General features: G+C 37.5%; 2 protein-coding genes and 1 pseudogene across 3 annotated transcripts; 2 read left to right on the top strand and 1 right to left on the bottom strand.

Moving 5' to 3' along the window:
• Positions 1-443: 443 nt before the first annotated feature.
• On the top strand, positions 444-2,526 carry LOC104765711 (protein ASPARTIC PROTEASE IN GUARD CELL 1). The gene has a single exon (XM_010489474.2). The coding sequence runs from the start codon at positions 705-707 to the stop codon at positions 2,208-2,210; it is 1,506 nt and encodes a 501-aa protein (XP_010487776.2). The 5' UTR covers positions 444-704; the 3' UTR covers positions 2,211-2,526.
• A 12,440-nt stretch (positions 2,527-14,966) lies between these two features.
• Positions 14,967-16,221, top strand: LOC104765710 (IAA-leucine resistant 2-like; annotated as a pseudogene).
• Positions 16,222-16,256: 35 nt separating this feature from the next.
• Positions 16,257-21,609, bottom strand: LOC104765709 (protein CASP). 2 transcript variants are annotated; one of them, XM_010489472.3, is made up of 19 exons: positions 21,293-21,609; positions 20,840-20,950; positions 20,507-20,685; positions 20,263-20,412; positions 19,942-20,030; positions 19,743-19,852; positions 19,488-19,582; positions 19,328-19,383; positions 19,061-19,226; positions 18,843-18,935; positions 18,571-18,699; positions 18,321-18,440; positions 18,132-18,212; positions 17,594-17,701; positions 17,359-17,502; positions 17,161-17,262; positions 16,987-17,066; positions 16,810-16,902; positions 16,257-16,709 (listed from the first exon to the last, which is right to left on the bottom strand). In XM_010489472.3, the coding sequence occupies exons 1-19, from the start codon at positions 21,396-21,398 to the stop codon at positions 16,649-16,651; spliced, it is 2,073 nt and encodes a 690-aa protein (XP_010487774.1). In that variant the 5' UTR covers positions 21,399-21,609; the 3' UTR covers positions 16,257-16,648. The 2 variants fall into 2 exon arrangements, 1 of the variants encoding a protein (XP_010487774.1); XR_015591016.1 differs by lacking the exons at positions 16,257-16,709; positions 16,810-16,902; positions 16,987-17,066 and having other exon boundaries at positions 17,205-17,262; positions 17,359-17,494; positions 21,293-21,604.
• Positions 21,610-21,802: the final 193 nt, after the last annotated feature.

Genomic DNA, 21,802 nt, shown 5'->3' with positions numbered 1-21,802 from the left:
GTGATATGATATAAGCTTGAAATGAAAAAAAATCATTAAAACACTGCATAAATATTGATTGGGTTAGCGACGGTAAGAAAATACAAAGCTTTTTACTTTACTGGGGATAAGATTTTAGCTTTGCTTTACGTAAAATATTAAAAGTGATTTGGCTAAATAACTAAGAGTATTTTGGTATTCGATTTTATTTGCAATAAAATAATTATCTATTTAGTGACGCGTATCTAGGGATATCAAAATACTGGATAAAATCTCTTGTAGTAGTAAGAAGATTTAGCAAGTCAATCCCTATCAAGACAACCTGTACCTATCTACTCAGGTCCGTACAGTAATCAGACCTACGCTGTAACTTTTTTCTTCTGTGTTAAATTCTACAAAGTACAACAATCTTCTTCCGTCGCCGATACATTTAGTATTTTATTCGGTGTTAAATGTTTATGCTGTGTCGGGATCATATTAACATAACACTAGATTAAGATTTTATATTTTTGTATATATAAAAAAATACACAATATCCAACTATAAAGTTTTAATACATGTCATAATGTGATAATAAAGTAATTGATGTTGGCTTTTATAACCACAGCAATTCTGGCGTGACTCTCTCCTCAACCTCAACATATATTTTTCCTCTCTATAAATAAAAAACATTACTTACTCTTTCTCTCTTCCACTTAACTCATATCAAACCTTCGCCGGGGAAAATGGCTTTCAAGCGACTTATCTCTCTCCTCACCGTCACTCTCTCTCTCTTCCTCACCACGACCGATGCTTCATCTCGACCTCTATCCACTCCACCTAAAACGTCCGTGCTCGACGTCGTTTCATCTCTCCAGCAAACACAAACCATCCTCTCACTCGACCCGGCTCGTTCCTCACTCACCTCCACCAGACCCGTATCCGTATCCCTATCCGACCCGGTCTTCTTAAACTCCTCTTCACCACTGTCTCTAGAGCTTCACTCCCGAGACATTTTCGTCGCGTCACAGCACAAAGACTACAAAAGCCTGGTACTGAGCCGACTCGAGCGTGACTCATCCCGAGTCTCCGGAATCGCCGCGAAAATCCGGTTCGCCGTCGAAGGGATCGATAGATCCGATCTCAAACCCGTTGACAACGAAGATACCCGTTACCAAACCCAGGAACTAACGACGCCCGTCGTCTCCGGAGCCTCACAAGGAAGCGGCGAGTATTTCTCAAGAATCGGAGTCGGAACTCCGGCGAAAGAGATGTACTTGGTCCTCGACACGGGAAGCGACGTGAACTGGATCCAGTGTGAACCTTGCTCCGACTGTTACCAACAATCCGACCCGGTTTTTAACCCGACTTCGTCTTCCACGTACAAATCACTCACTTGCTCTGCTCCGCAGTGCTCTCTTCTCGAAACCTCCGCTTGTCGCTCAAACAAGTGTCTCTACCAAGTTAGTTACGGAGACGGATCTTTCACCGTCGGTGAATTCGCTACCGATACGATGTCGTTTGGCGAGTCAGGTAAATTAAACGACGTCGCTTTGGGATGCGGTCACGATAACGAAGGTCTCTTTACCGGAGCAGCCGGTTTGCTCGGTTTAGGAGGTGGAGTTCTGTCGATAACCAATCAGATGAAAGCGACGTCGTTTTCTTACTGCCTCGTCGACCGTGACTCGGGTAAATCGTCGAGTCTTGATTTCAACTCGGTCCAACTCGGTAGCGGAGACGCGACGGCGCCGCTTCTACGTAACCAAAAGATCGACACGTTCTATTACCTCGGGCTCAGCGGGTTCAGCGTCGGTGGTCAAAAGGTCATGATATCTGACTCGATCTTCGCAGTCGACGCTTCGGGAAGCGGAGGGGTGATCTTGGATTGTGGAACCGCCGTGACTCGTCTTCAGACAGAGGCGTATAACTCGCTTCGCGACGCGTTTCTCAGACTCACCACGAATCTCAAGAAGGGGACTTCGAGCATCTCTCTGTTCGACACGTGCTACGATTTCTCGTCTCTCTCCACCGTGAAAGTACCGACGGTGACGTTTCATTTCACCGGAGGTAAGTCTCTTGATTTGCCGGCGAAGAATTATCTGATCCCTGTGGATGATAGCGGGACGTTCTGCTTCGCTTTTGCCCCGACGTCGTCGTCGTTGTCGATCATCGGGAATGTGCAGCAGCAAGGGACACGTATCACTTACGATCTAGCGAATAATCGTATCGGGTTGTCAGCGAATAAATGCTAGAAAAAAAAGTAGACAACTGAATAGTTTTACAGATATATCAGTAAAACTTTTATGGAACTACGAAGAAGAAGAAGAAAAAAAAAAAAAAAAATCTTTAAGTGTGAATTTTTCCGTTTTCTGTGTCTTGTTTTATAAATTAATCATAAGTTATTTTCGACTTTTTATCGAATTAATAATAGGATTGATTATTTATAAGTTTGAAAAATGTTGTTGTCTCAGCAGGAACTAATCAGTAGCAGTGTTTAGAAGTGTTGTATTGTATCCGTCTTTGTGAGAAGAATAGTCAAACAAAGTTTGAAGTTACATAGAAGAAAAAGTCTTCATAGAAACAGAGACTTCTCTCGTGGCCCCATTGTTCTTCAATATTGTATAGATTACAGTCTGAATCTACCAACGGTGTCTGTGTGTGGAAATCAATCAATGTGAAAAGTTAAGTTGCGTAGTCCAAAAAGAAAAAGAAAAAAAAGCCATGGTAGAAAATTTGCATTTTTCACACTTGCCTGAAAAAAAATATTTACATGGAACTGTGAGCGAATTGATGATCATTTTAATCACCGATTACGGTCAGACATAATAGTATCACTTAAGCATAATTTAAATAGTAATACTAAAAATCAAAGGAAAAATTATAAAGTTTTCAACCGATCGAGTCTGTTCCCATGTTTCCTTGTTCACGTTAGATCATAAGTGACTCATAACTATTACACGGCTAACTGTGTCGTAAGCAAACATGCATGCATGGAGCCACGTCTTGGGAACGAATGACGAGGGTCGACTTTTAGGGTTCATTTACCTTAGCCATTGTAACGACTATCGAGTAATCATGTACATATAAAGTCACGGGTGAGTTAGTCGGCCCGTTACTAATTTCGTCATAAAGGTGATTTTCTTACCGTATTCTACTTCATTTTTCTATATATAAAAATATCCACTTTTTCGTTATGAGATGGTCAGATGATACGGATCACCAGATACTATACACTACCTTGCGGTGGTATGACATAGCTATATCTAGATTGTTGCAAAGGAATTCATAACTCTTTAGCAACTTCAAGAAAATGCCCATTTCGTATTTACGCGACATGACGTGAACGTAAAAGGTGACGGTAGAATATTGGTAGTGGAAACTTAGAATGTCATTTCTGTTATAGATTAAATCATATGGGAGATGTTTAATTTTAACGAAATACATATGTGAATATATGATTTTGCTCATAGTTACGGTGCATAATTGCATATATATACTTTAAGCTAAGATAGTGACATTTTGTGAGTTTAAGTTAAAATTATATTTATTTTGATCTGCCGTCCCATTCTAACTTTTCTTGTAATTGTGAAGTCTTATCAATTGAAAACAATATATTATGAAATTTAAATCATGGCTGATTATCGTATGTCCAAATAGTTTTTGATTATATAAAGTATTCCTTCGTCCTAAAATCCCTAATTATTATGAAATATAAGGAATATAAGCCCAACTGAGCAAAGTTTAGTGGACTCAAGTCCTAGAGAAGGTCCAAAAAAAAAAAAAGAGAGCCCAGTCAACAAGATCAACAGAAGAAAACAAAAGAAGAACAGAGCACGGAAGAAGACAACGCCTCTCACTGTAAATCCGTTAAAGTTCAGCATTCCTGCAGAGATGACTCATCATGATGAGCTGTAGAGATTCTAGATTGTTCCTCTTGTATCTATAAATCAAACCTGTAAACCCTCTTTTGTAATTATCGAAGTAAGTAAAGTTTTCTACAAAGATACAAAAGTTATTCCTTCGTTCATGGTATCAGAGCTTTGTAAACCTTAACAGGTGAAACAATGGCGACCTCCTATCAATTTCCTGATAACATTCATGTCACCAGCTCCGTCACGCTCAAGCTGTCTGACACCAATTACCTTTAGTGGAAAACGCAGTTTAAATCCCTTCTATCCAGTCAAAAACTCATCGGTTTCGTCAATGGTGTCGTCAATGCACCAGCTCAGACTCGCCTAGTCATCAATGGTGATGTCACAAGTGAAGTTCCAAACCCACAATACGAGTCGTGGTTTTGTACCGATCAGTTGGTCTGGTCGTGGCTATTTGGTACTCTGTCAGAAGAAGTTCTCGGTCATGTACACAATCTGGGGACCTCTCGCGAGATCTGGTTGTCCCTTGCAGAAAACTTCAACAAAAGTAGTGTTGCTTGTGAATTTTCACTTCGTCGCAGCCTCCAGCTACTGTCAAAGAAAGATAAGCCGCTTTCAGCTTACTTTCGTGATTTCAAGAACATATGTGATTCCTTGAGCTCAATCGGAAAGCCAGTCGACGAGTCAATGAAGATCTTTGGCTTCCTAAATGGTCTTGGCAGAGAGTATGATCCCATCACCACTGTCATTCAAAGCTCCCTCAGCAAGCTTGCTCCTCCGACCTTTAATGATGTTGTCTCGGAAGTTCAAAGCTTTGACAGTAAGCTGCAGTCCTATGAAGATAACATTGTTGCTCCCACTCCTCATCTAGCTTTCAACACGGAAAGATCTGAGTCTGCTCCTCCGTATTCACCCAGTCAAAGGGGTCGAGGTCGTTTTGGTGGCAACAGAGGCAGAGGTTGATATTCGACTCGTGGAAGAGGTTTTACTCAACATCAGTCCTCCTCACCAGTTTCCAATCAGTCTTCTAGCCAGCGTCCAATCTGTCAGATCTGTGGTCGCACTGGTCATACTGCCATCAAGTGCTACAACATGTTTGACAACAATTATCAAACTGAAGTTCAAGCCTTTTCAACCTTAAGAGTAGCTGATGAGAATGGAAAAGATTGGTACCCAGATTCAGGAGCCTCTGCTCATGTCACCTCCTTACCCGATGGTCTCCAGTCTGCTACAGCCTATGAAGGTAACGATACTGTTCTTGTTGGAGATGGAACTTACATTCCCATTACTCATGTTGGCTCCACTAAGATCACTTCCTCCAAAGGTACAATTCCTCTTAATGAAGTCCTGGTTTGCCCTGACATTCAGAAATCTCTGCTCTCTGTATCAAAGTTGTGTGATGACTACCCTTGTGGTGTTTATTTTGACACTAATAAGGTTTGCATAATCGATTTGCCAACACATAAAGTGGTAGCCAAGGGTCCTCGTAGGAAGGGCCTCTATGTGCTGGAGAATAACGAGTTTGTGGTGTATTACTCAAATCGTCAGTGTACTGCTACAGAGGAAGTTTGGTACCACCGACTTGGACATGCAAACTCGAAGATTCTTCAGCAACTTCTAGTCAGCAAGGAGATTCAAGTGAATAAGAGCAGCATCACCTCCAATTGTGAGCCTTACCAGATGGGGAAGAGTAGTAGATTACCGTTTTTTGCTTCTGATTCTCGTGTTTTACATCCCCTAGATCGGATCCATTATGATCTATGGGGACCAGCTCCAGTTGTATCAAACCAAGGGTTTAAATACTATGAGGTTTTCGTTGATGATTTCTCTCGGTTCTCATGGGTTTATCCTCTGCATTACAAGTCCGATTTCTTTTCAGTCTTTGTTGCATTTCAAAAGCTGGTAAAGAATCAGTTTAACAGTAAAATAAAGGTTTTTCAGAGTGATGGAGGAGGTGAGTTTACAAGTAACAAGTTCAAAGCTTATCTCAGAGAACATGGAATTCATCATAGGATTTCCTGTCCCTACACTCCTCAACAAAATAACTCAGCAGAGAGGAAACACAGACATCTTGTGGAACTTGGTCTCTCTATGTTATTTCACAGTCATACCCCACTGAAGTATTGGGTGGAAGCTTTTGTTACTGCCAACTACATCATCAACTTGCTGCCAACTCCGGTTCTAGAAAATAAGAGTCCATATGAGCTTTTATACGGTCAAAAACCAGAATATTCATCTCTCCGAGTGTTTGGATCGGCATGCTATCCGTGTCTCAGGCCACTAGCTCATCACAAATTCGATCCAAAGTCATTACAATGCATCTTTCTCAAGTACAACAACAACTACAAAGGATATCGTTGTATATACCCTCCTATTGGTAAAGTTTATATCTCACGACATGTCGTCTTCTCTGAGCAAGAACTACCTTTCAAGGAGAGGTATAAAGATTCGGTTCCTCACTATGACACTCCATTACTTCAAGCCTGGCAAATATTGAACAACAGTTCACATCCAGAAGTGACAGTAGTACCAGCTTCTGCTCCACCTCAAGTGCTACCTAAGTCTGCAGTACCAGTCCAAGCACAATATGAGCCTTACACATCTGACATAGACCTCACAGAAACAGATACGGTTGACCTTTCAGATGGAGAAGAAAAAGTTACAGAGCATCAAGTCGATAATACTACTGAGGAGATGGATATAACTCAACCAGTTCAACCTCAAAATCAACACTCCATGATCACAAGAGGCAAAGCTGGAATCCACAAACCAAATCCCCGGTATGCTCTCGTCACTTCAAAAATCTCGACTGATGAACCTAAAACAATTGTATCTGCTATGCAACACCCCGTTTGGAGTGACGTTGTTCTTGAGGAAATCAGAAGAATTCACCTGCTTCGTACATGGTCTTTGGTTCCTCCAACAGAAGACATGAACATCCTAGACTCAAGGTGGGTCTTCAAAACAAAATATAATCTTGATGGCACCATAGATAAGCTTAAAGCTCGACTTGTCGCTAAAGGGTTCGACTAGGAAGAAGGCATTGATTATCTAGAAACGTTCAGCCCCGTGGTTAGAACAACGACCATACGACTTGTCCTAGATGTTGCAACAGCTCGCAGTTGGCCTATCAAACAACTTGATGTATCCAATGCCTTCCTGCGCGGTGAGCTTCAAGAACCGGTATACATGTATCAGCCCTCTGGATTTGTTGATCCAACCAAACCAAACCATGTTTGTCGTCTCACCAAAGCACTATACGGACTCAAACAAGCTCCAAGAGCTTGGTTTGATACGTTTAGCAACTTTTTATTGGAGTTTGGTTTTGTCTGCAGTATCTTTGACCCCTCACTCTTTGTTTGCCATCAAGATGGACAAACCCTTCTACTGCTACTATATGTTGATGACATCCTTCTTACAGGCAGCGATCAAGAACTTCTTGCAAATCTTCTTACTACTCTAAAGAACAGATTCACCATAAAAGATCTTGGTCATCCTCGATACTTCTTAGGCATTGAGATTGAAAGTTGCAGTGATGGTCTCTTCCTAGATCAAACGGCCTATGCTTCCGATATTCTCCAGCAAGCAGGTATTAGTGAATGCAATCCCATGCCAACACCTATACCTGAAACAATGGAGAAGCTAAACTCTGAGCTATTCACGGAACCAACCTATTTTCGGAGCCTTTCGGACCATACGACTTGTCCTAGATGTTGCAACAGCAAGCTAAACTCTGAGCTATTCAAGTTGACCAGACCTCCAATTTGCAGTTAACTTCGTCTGTCAACGGATGCATGCCCCAACTGTATCAGATTTTGGTCTGCTTAAAAGGATTCTACGGTATCTCAAAGGCACACTCACTATGGGATTACCTATAAAGAAGAACAATGACTTCACACTTAGTGCCTTCTGCGATAGTGATCACTCAGGTTGCAAACTGACACGACGCTTAACTACTGGTTTTTGCATACTCTTAGGTTCCAACATAGTGTCCTGGTCTGCAAAAAGGAAATCCTCCGTCTCAAATTCATCCACAGAAGCAGAGTATTGAGCTCTCACTATCACTGCCAAAGAGATCACCTGGATCTCCAACCTACTTCGTGACATTGGGATCTCACAGTATGAGCCTATGCAGGTATATTGTGACAACCTCTCGGCTGTATACTTGTCTGCCAATCCTGCTCTACACAACCGAACAAAGCACTTTGATTCTGACTACCACTACATCCGAGAACGAGTTGCCTTAGGTCTTATTGAAACGCATCACATCTACGCCTCCGATCAACTTGCAGATGTCTTCACGAAGCCACTATCAAAATTTTTTTTTACTGATCTTCGTTTCAAACTTGGCGTGTCCGTCTCTCCCGCGCCAAATTTGCAGGGGAGTATAAGGAATATAAGCCCAACTGAGCAAAGTTTAGTGGACTCAAGTCCTAGAAAAGGCCCAAAAAGAAAGAGAGAGCCCAGTCAACAAGGTCAACAGAAGAAAACAAAAGAAGAACAGAGCACGGAAGAAGACAACGCCTCTCACTGTAAATCCGTTAAAGTTCAGCACCCCTGCAGAGATGACTCATCATGATAAGCTGTAGGGATTCTAGATTGTTCCTCTTGTATCTATAAATCAAACTTATAAACCCTCTTTTGTAATTATCGAAGTAAGTAAAATTTTCCGCAAAGATACAAAAGTTCTTCTTTCCTTCATGTCGCCTACGCTATTTTTGTCTCCTCAAACTCTTTTAAGATTTTTTACAATCATATCATAATTAACAACAAATATTAACATTCTTTCCATGAGTCGTGACTATTTAAAGAGTCGAGAAAAAACGAAGGAGATCATGGTGGTGCTAAAGATCTCAGAATCTAGTGTAAATCATGTGATCGCTTGTCCTTATGTATGTACACCGGATGAACTCGCCCTGTGATTTGATTGATGGTTTTCTGAATAGCGATTGGAGATTACTGATCCACCTGGATCCAACCAACGACTTGTTCACACAAGTTAATTTTTTTCTCAAAAAATATCCGACAAGTTATGAGTCACACAGTGAATATTGTGGTCCATGTATACTTTATAGGCTACGAGCGAGATAGGACGAGTTTTGATCATCGCCCTTGTGAGTAGTTTTGTTTCCATTGCAAGCTATATATGATATCTTTTACGTCTCTTACGGAGTCTTGAGCATTAGTCCGTAAATAAGCTAGAGCTGTTAACCTGATTTTTTTTGTTTGTATTGTTTAAAAAAAAGAAAAAAGACTTGTGTGTGTAGTCCCCTGGAATAATTGCATAATGGCGATGCATTAGCAACAAATTGATTGCAAAAGAAGTGATGTATTAACAACGAATTAAAAGCATCGTAGTTAGATTTTTATTACTAGAAAAAAAAAGGACAGGAAAGTAAAGGAGCACCGTTCCCCTCGTGGTCCACTCATTAACACACGTGGCCCCCACCCTATTTTGTTGTCGGCACGATCTCAACTCATAGTATGATGACACGTGTTACTGTAGCCTCGCGGACGACGAACTTCAATTCTCTTACAGAACAGTACAAGTTTAGTTTCACATTAGATACTGCGGGTGCGGGTCACGTGGACAAGAGCGGATGACGCCAAATTACTACTTACTACAAATTATTATAGGACTACAACTAATCATGCAATTATCCGTTAAACAGTTTTTGTACTTAACACGATAACTTAAAACATTATTTACGTAATAATTGTCGTTTCACCTATGCACTCTTTTAAAAATGTCTTTTTTTTACATATTTCAGGAAAATTATTAGAATTTTCCATTACAAAGTTGAAAAATTATTAGAATTTTCAATTACAAAGTTGAAAAATAAATTCTATCAAAAAATACACATCTATATATTAATATATATATTTAGAATTTTTGTTATTATTAATTTTGACAGAGATGAAATGCAGACATATAAGAAAAGTAACATTAGATTTTCGAAAATCGTATTTTTGAAAAATATGAACAAAACTATCAGCAACGCATACATACTTTTTCTTTTTTGGAAACGATGGATCATTTTGTTTCTTAATATAAAGTTGTTTGGATTATTCATGTGTTGTTTTTGCGATAAGGTAGTTATAAGGATGTTGATATATTTGTCATGTACTAAGACAGACACTTGATTTGATAACTTGTGTTTTATTCGTATGATACATAATTTTTTCAAATAATCCTGATAAGCTCAAATTAATTCCTTAAACTACTTTTTTAAACAAGAGGTCACTATAGTATTTAGGGGTCGAATTCCTTAGAGACTTAAGATCAAATACAATAGATTGTAGAGTTTCATGAATTACGCTAAACAAAATAATTTGAATTAAAATAAACAATGCAAAATATTAAATAAAAGTGTTGTGAAATCAGAAAATCAAAAGGTTAAGCCTAGGGATTTTCTCAGGAAATTATGAAATATTAAATCAGTAAATTAATTAAGGTTCAAACAATAAAAAATCAGATCTAGAACTCTAAACTTTTGGTAAAATAAATAATTTCTCACTGCAATTATTATCTAAAATTAAAACCAGAAAATCCAAATTTTTTTGTAAAAATCTAAGTAAAAAAATCAGCTTTAAGAACACGTGTAAATAAGTTCACAAAATTATTAATTCAAATCTCTTTGTAATAAATAATTTTGCTCATCAATGGTTTAATCAGGAAAACAATTATATTCATATTAATTTATTTCCCTATGATAACAATTCTAGGTGATCAATTAAGAATTATTGTGAAAAACAACCAAAGATAAAGATCATAAAAGATTAAGAACCCTAAAAACCTCAGATCTAATAAATCATAAAAACCCTATGAAAAACCCTAAATCTAACAAGCAAATTACTCAGACATGTTTAATGAAGAACAAATCATATTTCTGTATAACATGCAATAGATTATTGAATAGTAAAAGAGGGAGTTTAGAAATCTTCTCTCTACAAAGAATTCAGATCCTTCTCTCCCAAAAGCTCTCAATAATCTCTCTCTCAACAACTGCTAGAAAATAACTTAGAGGTTTCTAAAACCCCAAAATAAAATATATACATCGTAAAACACGTCCAGGGGCTTATGTTACAATTATGGAAAACTTCGGGCAAAATTGTAAAACTTCCAATTCTTCTCTCTTGTCAGATAAAACAGGGTGTCGACCGACACCAAGGTGGTGTCGATCGACATCATCACTCTGTTTCGACTCCAAGTTCGTTTCCTCCGGGTTAAATGCTCCAAAATGTCCAAATTGCTCCATTTCGCTTCATCCGTGCCAAAATCCTAGAGAACCTGTAATGACACAAAAACAACTTAAAAAAAATTAAAAAACTCAAAAAGCACATTTATATTATGGTTAAAAACCGTAAAAATCATGATATATCAAATCGTACCGCGAATGACAATGCTACCCTTAGCCCAGATGTCCAATGGGGACATGTATAAGTAAAATTTTGAAGGACTCAATACGTTGGGATTTGTATGAAGACGTTGAGTTTCAGTAAATGTAAGTGAAGTCACCATATAGATGGGTCACTCATGCTCTGCATCTATTGTTCTCCAGTCTCCATACAAAAATAATAATAATTGGTATTCAAATTAAACTCGTAATAAGTTAATATAAAATTCAAAACTTTCCAACAGAAAAGATTGTTCCGGAGTTTAAAGACTCAATAGCTCTCGACGTCTTCATTAATGAAAAAATGTAACAACTCAAAGAATCTGGTATACATTATATCATAGAACACATAATTATCTGTTTAATGATGCTATGACCCGTTTGTAATTAAAACTTAAAAATAAATGTCTCTATAATTTTCATGTTTAACCGATAAAATTCATTAAACAAATAAAAGTGAAATTCTACGTCAATAATAGTATGAAGACATATAGAACAACATTTGAAACATATAAAGATATCAGATTTAGATATACTATACTAGTTAGGCCTAATAGTGTAAGTTATGACCATAAAGGAATCTCAGATTTAGATACACTATAAAACGTAAATTGTGTAAGTTATGACTAACTAACAAACACATAGTAGGATGGCTACCTAATATTTAATTAGGGGATAATGACGCAGAAAACTTTTACTAGTACGAAAACTTAATTATGACCATATAAAGACAAGACAGTATGCGACATTAAATGCGTTTAATTTAGTTAATTTATTGTAAACAGTATGCAGGCAAATTCATTAAATTCTATTTACAAGTTCCAAGATGCGCATTACATTGGATACTTCTCGTTTTTAAATTAGAGTACATCCTGAATCTCGTTTTATAAATTTTGTTTCGAGTTTGGGAAAAATCTTGAAATGAACTTATATGTTTGTATTGATCTATGGATAGTGAAATATGACACACACGACACACACACACACCCCTTTGTAGGGCCGATACAATGATTCCGTTCTCATTTATGCATGAACTTGTTTTTCACGGAAAGGGTGATGACAAGTAATTCGGGCCGGGGAGCTGTTTTTTTGTTTGCCCATGTCTTACTCATGAAACTGAAACATTGAGAGTGAAAACGAAAGAAAGCTACATAATAAGGGACATATAGGTAATATTACAAACTTAATGACCGTACTTGTTGGGCTGTCGACCAAAGTTGACGGATGGAGAAGACCCGTTAAAAGAGTCTCATCGCAAAGTGGTGGTTAGCAACTTAGCATCATTCTCTTCTCTCTTTCGGTCACCAAATTTATAATTTTCACACCTCACTTAATATAATACACATACTGTATTACATAACCCATTCGTATGTATATCGCATGCCATATAGTTTATATCTTGATAAAGAGTTTCACGTACGTATTAGAATGAATTTTTTTTTTGTTCTCTCGATGAATTGTTCTCTCGGTGAATTGTTTATCAATACTCGTTAAATAAATCAAACGCATAAGCTATTTTGGCTACCATCACAGATGTGAAGACACTATACTGATTCATATGTGCTTTTGCTCACGACCCTCTTCTTCTTCATAGAGGGACTTCTACAAAGTGTCCATAGTGTTCTGTCCATTTTTTTAAAGGCTCCTTGAGCAGAAATTTTGTCTGACCATTCCAACAGTATCATGAAGACTTTCTTCTTTTCAACAGGGCTAAAACAGGACACTACAAGAAAAAACGTTTGCTTAAGACAAATTTTTTTTGTCACAAATTTGTGATATTTTAGATACTATGTTGTAACATTTTTTTAGTAATAAATTTGTAATTATTTCGTCACAATATTAATACGAATTAAATCGTCACTGAAAATTGTCTCTATTAGCGATTAAATGGTGTCGATATTATTAATTGTAACAAAGTGTGACGGTTTTACTACAATTATGTAGTTATAAATAGTGACATTTATTTGAGACAAAATATTTGTCACATATTTTTGACCTTTTAGATACTCTATTGGGAAGAAAAAAAATTGTAACAAATTCGTAATTGTTTAGTCATAATACTACAGTTACATATTAATTTATGACAAAAAATTGTCACAAACAGTAACAAAAATTTTATGATAATTTAAGTCATAACAATTGTAATGGTATTATGACATTTTGTCAAACATTGATTAACCAGTTAAATATAGTTTTAAATAGGAGCCGATTAAATAGTCTCATTATTATTTTAATTAAATTTAAGAAAGATGTTTAAGATACCGTAAACTAGATTTTTACTTTTTAGAAAATATTTTATTTTTATTAATAATTAGAACTCAAAAAGCGCCTAAACTTTTCCGAAATATTTAGTAAATTTTGGAATTTCCCTCTAAAACTTACTAAATATTTATTATACCTTAAAACTTCGCTTGTATTATATATAAAAGATATACCTAATCCTTAAATTGTAACTCTAATTAAAAACTCGATTACTCTTTTTTCTCGCCGCTTTGTTTCTCTGGTTTTCACCGATGCAAAGGTTAGAGGCCATCTTTTTATTATATTATTAGATCTATATTACGCAATCAACCATTGAAATTATCATTTTTCTATTGTCATCTTTTTCTATTGTCATGTTCCAGCGCTTTGTTTACTAAATTACTGCATCATAACCATATATACTTGGGGAGTGATTTGGTTCTGACTAATCTAATGGATGTATATAATATATATATAGACTTTCTGTTTGACTATTCTATATACATTTTAGAGGTCACTAAGTGTGACGTTTTGAGACTACAGCAGCGTCGTAAATAGTGACTAACTTGATACATGATTTCGGTCATGAAATAAAACGTATTTGAGACGATAATTTTAGTAAGCAATTGTGACATTTTAGATACGTTTACAAATTGTTACATTTGGTGACGAAATAAATACGTATGAGTTAGTCGCAACTCGTGTGACGTTTTAGTGACTAAAAAAAAATTGTGACCATTGTATTGTAACCATTCACCGATCGTCACAGATTCGTAACAGTATTTTTATTGTAATGAAAAACAAATTATTGTGACGGAATATTACGTGACAATAGACTTATTTTCTTGTAGTGGGAGGAGAATATTACATTAGTAACTAAATCTGCTTGAGAAATCATATACTAGTTGTTGTATATCTCCATGATATATTACAGGCTAATCTCAAGTAGAAAAGACATACTATAACTTTTTGTATGTAAAGAAGAAAGCCAATCCTTGTATCTTAAATTTAACCTTCTACTCTTGTAAAAGTTGCTAGACATAGACCAACACGTACCCTTGTATCATAAATTTATTCTTCTACTCTTGTAATGTCATTCATGTAAACATCGATTTTATTAATGGAATTAATGAGTGATATAAAAAGATTGGAACTAAATTGCAAGTCCCCAATAAAATATTAAACTAGTAACTTGTAGCTTTTAAAAGATTTCGTCGTTTTAACAAAAAGTGCCAACATGCTAGTTCAAACTCAAAGAGTGAAGAACATTCCTTTATGGTCAAAGTTCATTTTTAAAAACTTTTCTGATTTTCCAAATTAAAGTGCATTGCACTAAAAATTAAAACATTTGTGGTGTCTCGAAGCGACACTATCACACAAATATACACAACGTTCATTCTTAAAATCTTCCACATCAAGCGTAGCGTAATTTAATTTTTATCGTCAAAATTATCTGATTTTACGATCTGTTCCCTTGTTAATAAAGAGATCGATCACTATGTCCTCTGAATCTCCAACGGCCAAGATGCTTAGTCTCTTTTACACCAGAGGCCGAATCATGTACCCAACCCAAGGTGGACTCTCGCACTACTATCCTTCCTGCCACATGATGGACTACATAGTCCATGCTATGAACAATACACTTTGTAATCATTTTGATTTCAAACGGGCCAACCCCAACTATCACCCTTATATCATTCGTCTCTACTGTGGCGTGCTCTTTTAGATCCAGTGCCTTAGAGCTGGAAACGATGTGAATGCTCTTACTAATGTTCAATACCGGTTCCTCAACCGGTTCTTGGACAACCATCCTTTGGAAATTCTCGCAGTTCCCGGCCCTCTCCTCGGACTCTTCAAAACACTCTGCTCTTCCCAGCCAGAGTTTCCTCATAATGGGAATGTATACCCTCGCATCCCCTCCCAACAAGGCCCGGCACGACGAGACGAATTCATGCAAAATCTCCTTGAAAGCTACTTCTTGCCTAATGTCCCAGGCATTTTCGCCCTCCTAGAAGACCTCAACCGTTTGTCTTCTCAGGATACTCCCGTCTACCCGAAAACGGACATGCACATGCCCGTTACCAAAAATGCCGTCTCTACCTTCGGCCACAAGACCTTTGGTCTCCATGCTGACAGGACCGACGCTGAAAAATGGTCACTCGTTTCTCCTGGCTAACAGTACCCCTGTGAAGTCGATCAAAATCTGAATGAGGCCTTTGCCGAACGCTACAGAAATTTTGACTTTCAGGTCACTGCTGCCAGCGATAACCTTGAAACCATCTCCTCTTTTCTCCACATGAAACGCAACATGGCTTGGTTCACCCAGGTAAAAGGAGTTGCGGATGATGTTGCTGCATTTTTTTGAAGGATCCGGCACCCTTGCTGACTGCTCACCACATGGTTCGGTTGCTAACCAAGTTGTGGTCTGTCTCTCTAACCCGAAACATCTTCCGGACCCACCAACTTGCATTGCAGATAAGCGTGCAACCTATGAGTTCAGCTACAAGCTTAAAAGCACAGCTCATACCCTCCCTCCCCATGCGGAAGCTGCTGCCGCCTTCTCTCAGACGCATATCAGGATGTTTCCCAACCATCCATTATTCGGGACGTTTGGTTCGAAAACTCTTGATCATGTCCCGTTCTGGAAAATAAGGCCCATTGGCTCCAGCATTACCGAGAACAGCTCCTACCTCACCATTCCATCGACTGTCAAGCAAGCATTCAAATCCAAAGTCTCAGCCACGAAAGTGTAATTGCCTTAACAGATGATACTAAGCGACGACTTTCATTTTTTTTGTTGTATCTCATGAATTGGAAAAGTAAGAAAAGATCATTCCTATCGGATGTGTTGTCCTGCATTTTTCATGTCTGTTTGCTTTCTCATTTAATGTTGGTTGTTATTCTTGTCACCGTTGGTTAGAAGAAAAGGTAAAACAGACCACAAAGTCTATGTATATGAACGGATGTAATAAGTAACAACTCTCTCGTGGCCGTCTTTTTTTGACGATTACCTTAAGTTTTTTAAGTAAGCATTTTTTTCTGTGGCTTTATATATGTATTTGAAGATTCGGATCTTTCTGTACAACAGATATGATAATTCAACCGTTATAAATTTGCCCAGTGAACACTAACAAGACCGAAAACACAACGACCGAAAACGAAGAAGTTTAGGGTGAGAGCTTAATGACCGTGAGGGAGGTTTGTGGTTGCATCTGTCATCAGATTCTCCTCTGCTCCATGGCTAACCAAAACAAAAAGAATAAATTAAATAAAATCAATCACATAATGGACAGATAACAAACATAAAACAAAACCAAAATTGGTAGGTTTGGTGGGTTTACCTGAGATAGCTGTAAGCTGACATACGGTAGAGACAAGTGAAGACAAGTACGTGCAATCCTATTGTGTAGAAGAAAGAAAAGGTCCTTGCGTATCTGAAAGGTCCAATTGTTGAATTAAATATCGATGATTGTGTGATCGAGTTTGAATATGATCACACTTAAGAGCGAGATGCTTACTTGTTTCCTAGAAGGAAGCGACCACTGCTGAGTGTAATCCGATCTCTGATTCCCAAATCTTTGATCCGTTGCTCTCTTTCCTACGGAACACATGAATAGTCGCATATGTAAAGAGTAGAATGAGAAAAGAATCTAAGGTTTGTGTCAACAGTAGGAGAATGCTTTTTTAAAAACCTTTTTAGAGAATGCTGCAAAAGGGTTAATGTCATCCTCGTAGATTTTCTTGTATTTTGATTCGACATCCGAGCTGAATCCACTTTCAAGATCTTCCACATACTGAGATTGGAGAACGATGTCATTGGTCAACCATGGGTAAAACCCCGAGCACAAGAGAGAAAGGTTTAAGGGGAATGCAATGCAGAAAAGAAATACCTTTTTTGATCCCCGTGAAACAACTTTATCCTGGTTATAGTCTTGGACATAACGGATTTTTCCATAGAGTTTGACGTTGTCAGCTTTGGTCTTCTCCAATTCGTCTGTGAGAAAGCCTATCTTCTCTTTTAATCGCCTTATTTCCTGCAACGTCAAGAGAATCCAGAATATACAGTTCAAATAAATTTATCTCGAGAGAGAAGAAAGATGATATTTTCTATGTACTACACAGTACCTCTTCTGTTTCCCGTAATCGTGCTCGGAACCGATCTCTTTGGCTGCAGATAACTTTTAGCATTGAACTCTGATCTTGGTCTGATGGAACATGCTTCTGATCCATAGGCTAATCATAAAGAAACAGACAACAGATAAAGAGCATTAATAAGTGATAAGATTATTAGTTTGTGTGAGGTATATATAAACACTATATCTTGGAAATACCCCTCTAGTCATATGAAAATTTTCAGATGTTTAGGCAACAAAGCTCAACGATAGTTTGAAGAAAAACTTAAATCATAGTAATATAGTATATTTTTTACCAAAATTCCTGGCTATATTTTCATTCACGCCATAAATAGAAGGCCGAGTCAGCATACACGTTAGACAATCTAAAATTTCTAGTAGAGAACTTAAAGCTACATATGTTATTGGTTATCTAGATCTTAATTCTGAATGATTCGATGCTTTCCCTTTTCTAATGGGGAATTTTCTCAGCTTCACGAGTGTTGAATGAGAAATTACATGATTCATATACATAGGTCAGATAGAAGTACCTCAGACTGCTCGGCCACACCTGATTCTGAGAACTCCCACTCATTAAACAGAGCACCTTTTCGTTCTTTTGAACTGTAACCCTATGTAACAAGTAAACAAGGTTTTAAGTATAGTCAAAGACTTTGATCTGGGTTTTCCGCTTCACTAGCACAGTTACCTTAAAATGGTAACTACACATTCTTACGTACCTTCAAAATATCATCCTCCAACTTTTGTATCAGTCTTTGTTGTTCATTAACCTTTGCTGTCAGTTCTTCTCCCTTGGCTTCAGCCTTTTCAAGCAAGGAAGTTTTCTCAGAAAGTTGAACCTGGGAGAAGAGGCGGTATTAATTAACCAATGACATCGACTTGTGTATGTTCATGTCAATGAAGCGGGAAAGGGCAACGAAGATACAAAATTACAGATGGAGGTGGTTCATTCCGTAGAAGTTTATGTACCTTTAACTGAGTGACCTCATGTTCCATTTTTCTGTTTTTATCAAGAAGAAGCGACTCCATTTTGCTCATCTCTTCACCAGTGGTAGCAGCATCCCAGTCTTCAGCCTCAATTGAATTGTAACCTACAGCCTAATATGCAAAAATGGCATTACACCATACTTGATAATATTATTACCAGAAAGAACAAGCAAATGGATCCTTGGGTCTGTGGCAATATGTCAATTAGGAGGGAAACTAAGGGAGCACCAAAAAATAGTAGAAATGATGAATACCTGCAGAATTTTCACTTTTTTGCGCAGATCATCAACTAATTTTGCTGATGGTCTTTCTTGAAGCTCTTTCTTCATCTCTTCAATGATAGTATCCTGGTTTAATATAATTAAAATGACGACAGGCTAACATTAGACCATGGAAAGCGATAGGAAACTGATTTCCAAAAAAAAAAAGTATAAATTATTAGCATAAAGACAAAGCATATCACAAATTTCACCTTTTTATTGAGCAACGAATTGAATTTCTTTATTTCGGCAACATGACTTTCTCGTTCATTTGCTAGAGCTGTCTCAACATTGTGAATCTCCATATTAAGCTCTGAAATAATTTTCTCTTTTGCAGTTAAAGAGTTCTCCAGCATACTATTCGAATCAACATTGTCACTGCAGCGAGCACAACAAAAAAATCAAACAAAGCAAAAAATTAGATAAGACCAACTTGAAATTATGTTCCTTGTTATATGGATGCATAAGCGTCACCTCACCTTTTCTTATTATCAGTATCTTCATTAGCTGTTTGCAGCTGAGAACGCAGATGTCCCTGTCAAAACCCAATAAACAAAATTAGAGTGCAAAAATACCCAGTTTATCTTCAAGCATTCCCTTAATTCAAACATTACATCAAGAGAGCATTCTGTGAAAGACCTTTTCCCTCTCAAGAGTAAGGAGGCGGGTTTGAGCACGCTCCACTTCATCCATCAATAGACCAACTTCAGATTGCTTCGCTGCCGTTTCTTCATCTGATAATTTAGACAAAAGAAAGATGTATTAATAATTTAAGAAGGGACAAAGAAAACGTGAAACAAAAACTGAAAATGTTATGGATGCGTATTGATTAGGGAGACCATTCCAATTATGAAAGCACAAAATGAGTGACCGTGTTAACGCTCAATGCACAACCTGACTGAGCACGGAGTTCAAAAAGCTGGCTCTGTGCTAGCTCATGCAATTTTTGCATAGTGGAGACGCTGTCTTTTGCTTGCCTTAACTGATCTTGCAAAGCTTGCTCCCTGTATAAAAGATGAATATGTAAAGGTTAGTGCTAGCTCCAAAACTGCCTATAAATACCCAAAACATTCAGAAAATAAATTATTTTTACCTATCCTTCAAAAGCTCCATCGTTTTCTGGTTTTCCTCAGCCAGATTTCGTTGCTTGATTTCAACAACCTCTTTGATTTTTTCTTCCATCTATATCCAAAATACAACAACACGATATCACTGTTAATCTTCGAAAGTTGTCCGTTACAAGATCACGAAATAGCATCTCTATATAACTCGTCTTTCTGACTCAGTGCATAAGTTTGCATTTGACCTCCCAGAATAGGCTCAAGCATTCGAGGAAGCTGTTGTTTACAGACTGTTACATTCGTTTAGTTTTGTCCCTATACCAATTAAAACAAAAGGTTCAAAGCAAGATGACCTGCTGCTCAAGCTGGCGGTTCCGTTCTTCTAGCCTTCTTATTGTCGCCTGCTGATTTTTCAGATGAGTTGCTTCTGTCCTAAATTCCTCAAGCTCAACTTTCATTTTTCGATTCTCAGATTCCACTTCAGATAATTTACGATCTTGCTCCTGGAATACAACAATTAGTAAGTTCAGCTGCATATCATTAAGCTAGAGGACTTTAGGTTTCTATTCTGCTAACACTAGGTAAGTGGAGAATTACAGCAATAGAGGCAAGAGCAGGAAATGGATCTGGTGCTTCATAGAGCTTCTGATAGATATTTAGGAAAGCATTCTCCCCAAATTTGGCCCTCTTGGTAATATTATCTACTTCTTCTTGATATCCCTTGAGCAGAGAATTGAACATACTAAGTTTGTCCTCAGGCGACGCTTTCTTGAAGTCTGTTACCAACATAAACCATAGAATATGTTAACATCTCCTATTATATTCATCCAACTGAATGGCCTAAGAAAACATCAAGGTACGTTTAGTTGGAACTAGTTATTAGATTCCCATAGTATTAAGCGAAATAAAAGGTGAAACCAAAAAAAGTACCTCGCGTGCTCTCTGCAAGCTTACGCCGATTCTTCTGGCTGTTTTCTTGGTTTTCAGCTATTCGAAGCCCTTGCTCATCAAGTAGACTTTTCTCCTTCTCCAAATCAAATTCTGAAACAAATATTTTGAAAGACTGATGATACATTTAGCAAATGCCTAATCAAATCTGATAAACAGCAACGAACCACACAACCAGTTCTAGAATTGAGACTGGTTTCCATGTCACGTGATAATCAAAGATGAAACTTCTCAATCCGATCACACTAAACTACCATTGCATTCTCAGTAACATCAATCACCGTCTCTAATTTTGATTCGGCCTTACTACTTCCACCAAAATCCAAAATAAATAAATCTAACCAAGGAATTTCTCCTACTACTAAACAAGCTCGAACTCAGCTTTCACTGCGAGTCGAAGCAAACGTTGAGATTAAACATAAATCTGAAACAAACCTTTCCAAAAATTGGTGACGACAGGAATGGGAGAGGAGGAAGAAGACGAGGAAGAAGGAGGCGGAGGAGTTTTATCTCTCTCCGATCCATCTTGCAAAGCCTCCATTGTACTCGTATTCGGACCCCGATCTCGTTTCTCCGATGAACTCACAAGCAAATCCTACTTCAATACGACGAAAAGTTTCTGTGCTTTCGAAATCGAGTTTATGAATTTTTCTGAGTTTTGTTTGTTGTTTATTTTTTTTTACTCCTCCGATCGGATCTGCTGATACATTTAGAGTTTTTTTTTCTTTTCTTTGGTGGTAAAATAGTAATTTGTTACTTAAACGTCCCTGCTTTTGTATTTTCTCTCTTCTGCCTTAAACAGGCTTCAAATTTTCAAAAATCCAAAGCTATATAATAACCAATGGGCTAATCCTTGAGTCATTCATAGGCCCATATATATGCTACAGTAGTAGAATTATTTTAGTTTTATTGCATTTAAGTTGAAAAACATTTGTCAGATTTTAC

Source organism: Camelina sativa, chromosome 19 (assembly GCF_030686135.1).
Source record: "Camelina sativa cultivar CO46 ecotype springtype chromosome 19, ASM3068613v1".
NCBI classification, from domain to species: Eukaryota; Viridiplantae; Streptophyta; class Magnoliopsida; order Brassicales; family Brassicaceae; genus Camelina; species Camelina sativa.
The sequence above is the reverse complement of the archived record's forward strand: the minus strand, read 5'-3'. Positions and strand labels throughout refer to the sequence as shown.

What these genes read in the sequence shown, in the direction of transcription:
- LOC104765711 (XM_010489474.2), top strand. Translation starts at nt 705, where the DNA reads ATGGCTTTCAAGCGACTTATCTCTCTCCTCACCGTCACTCTCTCTCTC.
- LOC104765709 (XM_010489472.3), bottom strand. Translation starts at nt 21,398, where the DNA reads ATGGAGGCTTTGCAAGATGGATCGGAGAGAGATAAAACTCCTCCGCCT. An exon ending in CGTCACCAATTTTTGGAAAG is followed by an intron (nt 20,951 to 21,292) that starts GTTTGTTTCAGA and finishes TATTTGTTTCAG; the next exon opens with AATTTGATTTGGAGAAGGAG. An exon ending in GTGTGGCCGAGCAGTCTGAG is followed by an intron (nt 17,702 to 18,131) that starts GTACTTCTATCT and finishes CTTTATGATTAG; the next exon opens with CCTATGGATCAGAAGCATGT.